Source organism: Pelmatolapia mariae, linkage group LG1 (genome assembly GCF_036321145.2).
Source record: "Pelmatolapia mariae isolate MD_Pm_ZW linkage group LG1, Pm_UMD_F_2, whole genome shotgun sequence".
In the NCBI taxonomy this organism is placed as follows: domain Eukaryota; kingdom Metazoa; phylum Chordata; class Actinopteri; order Cichliformes; family Cichlidae; genus Pelmatolapia; species Pelmatolapia mariae.
Window position 1 is genome coordinate 9,497,648 of NC_086227.1, and position 5,495 is coordinate 9,503,142.

At 39.1% G+C, this 5,495-nt stretch overlaps 1 protein-coding gene across 1 annotated transcript; it reads left to right on the forward strand.

Moving 5' to 3' along the window:
• The first annotated feature begins 433 nt into the window (after positions 1–433).
• On the forward strand, positions 434–4,966 carry slc35c1 (solute carrier family 35 member C1). Its single transcript, XM_063481559.1, has 2 exons — positions 434–1,070; positions 2,572–4,966. The coding sequence occupies exons 1-2, from the start codon at positions 551–553 to the stop codon at positions 3,150–3,152; spliced, it is 1,101 nt and encodes a 366-aa protein (XP_063337629.1). The 5' UTR covers positions 434–550; the 3' UTR covers positions 3,153–4,966.
• The last annotated feature ends 529 nt before the right edge of the window (positions 4,967–5,495 follow it).

Sequence of the window (5,495 nt, forward strand, 5' to 3'; positions counted from 1 at the left end):
AAAAAGCAAGTATTTATTCAGTTATCTTAAGGTTTTACGTCTTGATATTAAATCTGACGCTCCTCACTCATCAGGACCTTTAATTGGTGAAAAATAACTACCGTAGTTGAGAACAATGCTTGATCAGAATGTCATTAACAATTCAGATTTGCAGTGGTTTGCCATATGAAGCTATTGAGATGGCTGTCAAATAGGTTTTTGAAGTGCTTCAACACTGAAATGCTATTAGAAGCGTTTGCTCAAATTGTGACCTTTAGCTTGTGTTAATTGTTCTTTACGAAGAAGAACAAAAGACCTTACACGGGTATTTAAATTAATTTTAGTCGCAGTAAACTCCGCTTACTGTATAGTTCGGAAAACGATTTCTGTCAGGCTTGAATTGGGCTTTTATGTTGAAAAAGTCAGATCGGAAATCTCTTTGTTGACGGCACTGACCAAACGGCAGTCATGTTTGGCTTTTTAATACAGTCAGTTTGCTGGTCTTGAGCGGCGTATTAGCTCATGTAAATGTCCCAGCTTTTACTCAGGTTCGTTTTCTTCATCTGCACTCATGAACAGGACACAGCTGAAGCGCTCCAGTATCTTGAGGATGGCTTTAAGCGGTTCTGAAACGATGGACCGGGACGAACCTGAAGAGACTTTCGTATTTCGAGCAGTGAGAATAGCAGCTGTGGTTGCGCTATACTGGTTTGTCTCGATAACGATGGTATTCCTCAATAATCACCTGCTGGACAACAAAGACTTGGACGCGCCGTTGTTCGTCACTTTTTATCAGTGTGTGGTCACTGTTGCACTTTGCTGGCTCATGCAGCTGCTATCAAAAATGTGCCCCCGACTCATCGACTTCCCCTCGGTCAGGTTTGACGTGAAGCTGTCCCGGGAGGTCCTTCCGCTGTCCATCGTGTTCATCGGCATGATCACCTTCAACAATTTGTGCCTGAAACATCTCGGGGTGGCTTTCTACACGGTCGGCCGCTCTCTGAGCACAGTTTTCAATGTGCTGTTATCGTACGTTATCCTGAAACAAACCACGTCTTTCAGGGCTCTGGCGTGCTGTGGGATCATATTAGGTGCGTTTACTCTGACATGTTCCTTATAACGATTTGCATGTGATAATTGGTCACTGGCTGTAAATAAGTCTGCACTCAGTTCCTCCTTTCAGAAAGCTAAATGACACCAACAGTGGTGCAAACGATCACAGTTGTAACACTCGGTTCTGCCTAATAATAATAATGACAATATATATATATTTTTAAACTAAAGCATTTTATCAGCTATAATTCGTTTACTCTGGTTTGAATCAGTTCATGAGTTTGTAAACTCCAAGCGAACCAAAATGCTTCCCTACAAATCACGTGACAATTTTCAGTCTGCAAATTGGTCAAACGTTTATGAGGCGGGAGCAACAAAAGTAAAAACAGGAAGACGGTGCTGTGAGTGGAGAACTTGAAAAGTTTACGTTCATTTCATGGATAACTGCTGGCCTGGACATACCTTTGTACGTCTATCGTACCTCGCCACATCTCAAAAGACAAAGCATTTGTTACTACTCACTAGCTGCTGACAGGGAGCTTTTTTTCGTTCCTCTCTAAAACTCACTGCCACACTATGATTAGACAGTGCAGGCCTGCCATGGTGACTCATGTGCAAATCTTTGCAGATTTTCTGCACCTACTTACATTTCGCTTGCAAAATGTGAACAAATGAAGGGTTGTTTGAGACTTTTGCACAGAACTGTATGAAACGAAGAAAATATGAAATATAACACTCAGAAGGTTTGCTGGCCAATAGAAAATTTTAGTTTGCTGTGCTGTAAATACAGCCTGGATAATACTCAATTTTAGAGAACTGCATCAAATTTTAGGGAGGGAAAAGTTATAGTGTTAATAATGTACTATTCAAAATGTTTCCATACTGGGATAGCCTAGAAATGGGCATTGTCATGGAGTTTTCACCTTGTCAGATTACACTTTTTTTTTTTTTCCTCTCTCTCTTTTTTCTTTTTTTTTTTTCATGCACCTAAGAAGTAGGCCAGGTTGTCACAGAAACTCAGTTTTTACAATAACCTGGAAGTGGGAAATAAACTCCCTGGTGTGTCCCTGTTTCCTGACACAATCTGCGTGCGTGTGCAGAGCTGTACCACATGTGACAGCCACAGGGCTCACTTTCCATGTTGGCTTTCTCTTTCTAATCACTTCCAGGAAACTGGTGGGTGGAGTTGACCTAGTTTATGTAGCACACCTGAGCAGGCTGGACTTAAGGCACCATGAAACAGCCTTACCAGAACCTCTCATTGGCTCTTCTCTGCTCTGCTCACCCTCCCAATTCACGCTGACCACATGCATAAACTCGTACCTCGTGTATGTTAACATTCATAAACATTGCAACACTTCATATCACCCTAAGACTGTGCAGTTTCCATCCTTTGTCACATTGTTTTGAGCTGGGGTTTTTTTGCCACATGCAGTGTTACAGTGACTGGATAGCATTACACTGAATGGGTGTAGATTAAAAATGAAATACTAGATATTTAAGTGTTTAAAATATTTGATTGTATATTGTGCTTTCCAGGTGGTTTCTGGCTTGGTGTGGACCAGGAAGGCATCACAGGGTCCCTCTCCTGGACAGGCGTATTTTTTGGGGTGCTGGCTAGCGCCTGCGTCTCCCTCAATGCCATCTATACTAAGAAGGTAATGCCTGCCCTGGATGGAAACATCTGGAAACTGTCCTACTATAACAACATTAACGCCTGCGTCCTCTTCCTCCCTCTCATCCTTGTGTTCGGAGAGTTGGGCCAGCTCGTCAAGTTCAGCCGTCTCACTGACATCAGCTTTTGGGGAATGATGACTCTGGGAGGAGTGTTTGGTTTCGCCATAGGCTATGTTACAGGGCTCCAGATCAAATATACAAGCCCGCTCACACATAATGTCTCAGGGACTGCAAAGGCCTGTGCACAGACCGTCATTGCAGTAGTGTACAACTCTTCCACTAAAACCCTGCTGTGGTGGACCAGTAACATGATGGTTCTTGGTGGTTCGTCTGCTTATACTTGGGTAAAAAGTCTAGAAATGAAGAAGAGTCCCAACACAGTCCCTCAGGACTCAGCAAAGGAAAAATTGCTTTCAGGGGATAAAGAAAACCAAGGGGTGTAAGTTAATAAACTTTGGCGTTTTATCTATGTGGGCTGAGAATGTTGTGACAGTACAAATGGAGTAACTTTTATTCCAGAGGAAAAAGGAAAGTAAGTTAATTATAATATTCGTGGAACCTGTCTTTTTGTTTTGGGGTTTTTTTTGTTTTTGGTTTTTTTTTTTTATGTGACAAATGTCGAGAGGTGAGGGGAATTGGTAATTTGTTGAAGTTTATTGAAGATGTGAGGGACAAAGTAATCAGAAACCTTGTGTAACTGTGATTGATCTACTATAGGCCTTTTTTATCCTTAAGGAAAGCAGTCCATGAATGTTTTAGTCTGTTACAGTTTTGAACTGTACTCCATTTACTACTTGCTTTTGAACTAAATAATACTGGAAATTAAAAGTAAATATTGTCATGAGATATATTCATTTCATAATCACATTTCCAAACAAATGTGAAGCAGATCAGGAAAAGGACCTGTTTGAATATGTGCATATGTATTTTCATATGCCACAGTTTACTTCTATAACTGAACCTGGTTTATTCAAAAGAAGCTACTTGAAAAGGTTTTTAGTGAGGTATAATTTGTAATCTCGCTTTTTAAGGCGTCATGAAATCATCGCAGCATTTAAGTTTAACAGAATGAGCCATTTTTCTTATGAAAAATTGTAATTTATGGTGTCTTTGCTAATGAAATGATAGTTTTCACATGTACTCTTTTGATTTACAGTTGACAAATAAAATGTATAGTTTTTATACAGACATTTTCCATCACTCCACATTATACAGCTTAACGGACGCAATGTGCACAGTCTGTGTTTCAGTTAGAAACACATCATAGATCAAAAGTCCAGAGCGAATGTAGTAAAGTTTGAGTTTTGACATCATTTCCTGTGTGACACTTGTTAAGAAAATGTTAAAGGCCAGCCTCATTTTCCTCATTTCCCTTTCACTTCCCTGTGGGGATAAATGAACCTGGTTGTCATGTCAGTAGCTCATTTGGGACATGGGAAAGAAGATCAGTCATTGTGACAATTGTTAATGTGGCTGATTCTTGGCACATGGAGAAGTTTCCCTGAAACATAAAGCTATTTGATATGAATGAATAAAAGCTAAGAAATGACTCTTGTAAAACAATGTTTCTTTATTAAATGTATATGATGAACTTTAGTCATTTTCAGTATATTTATTTATCTACATAGTTCTCTAGTATCTCTCAATAACCTTTTTTCAGTACTTTACTCATTTTAAAATAACAAATTTATGTTTTTTTTCTTACAAAATTAGTCAATATTTTCTGATTGAAAATTCTTTAAACACAACACCAAAGATGTGTGCTATAAAGCTATGTAGAGCTTAAAGTCAGTTTTCTTCTACCTTCTATCAAAGTGGCTCTTTTCACCAGGAAAAATCACCATGGTAACTTATGCTGAATACATAAACTAGATGGGAGCAAGTCATGTTTAGAGTTTTGAGCTTTCACTGATTCTTTTATTTACAGCATGTTGCGTTATACAGACTCTCTGCTGGGCCAGTATGCTTTATATGTGAAAGTTGTTACCAACATCGTGGATGAAGTCCAGCTGTAACGCTGTAGCCGCTAAGACTGCATCACATTAGCACTGAAACTTACATGCATTCAGCTGATGATGCAAAAAATGCTGATTTTGTTTTTGTACTTGGCCCTAACCCTCTACTGCGTAGTGTTGCCCTGAGGCAACAAACCACATTTTCATGCCTCACAGATAAAGATCACTGGCCCTTCAAAAAAAAAAAAAAGTTTGTTTTTTTTCTCAAATAATGCTACCAGGTACATCTCTTTCCAATAAAATGATGAGTTGAAGGTGGTGTGACTTTCATTTGGGCGGGGTGGGGGGGGGGGGGGGGGGTGGGGGGTGTCCCTTTCTGCAAGCTGCATTACATGACAGACATCTCCATTAGGAGGTAAGATAAAGATCACTATTTTACATGTTTATAGTGAAATAAATGTATATAAAAAATACTTGTATGTGCATGAATATGTTAAGAAGCATATTTGATTGTTTGTTCTACTTTTTAAAATTGTTATGAAAAAAACTGAAAATGAAAATTAACAGTAAAACTTAATTTTCATTTGTTGCCTCAAGGCAACACTGTGCAGTTAGCCTAGTTTTTTTCAGGCAATATAATGCATTAGCATATGTGTGTAGAGATGTGTTTGTGTGCATTTATATGATCATAGTCAATGTTTTTTACTTTACAATCTACTGATAATTACAGGACACGGACGTAAAAACCTTTTATGGAAGGAAACCAAGGGAATGTGCACTTTCTGTCCTCAGAAAGTGAGGACAGTGAGCTTTCAGGGAGTGACAGTGAAG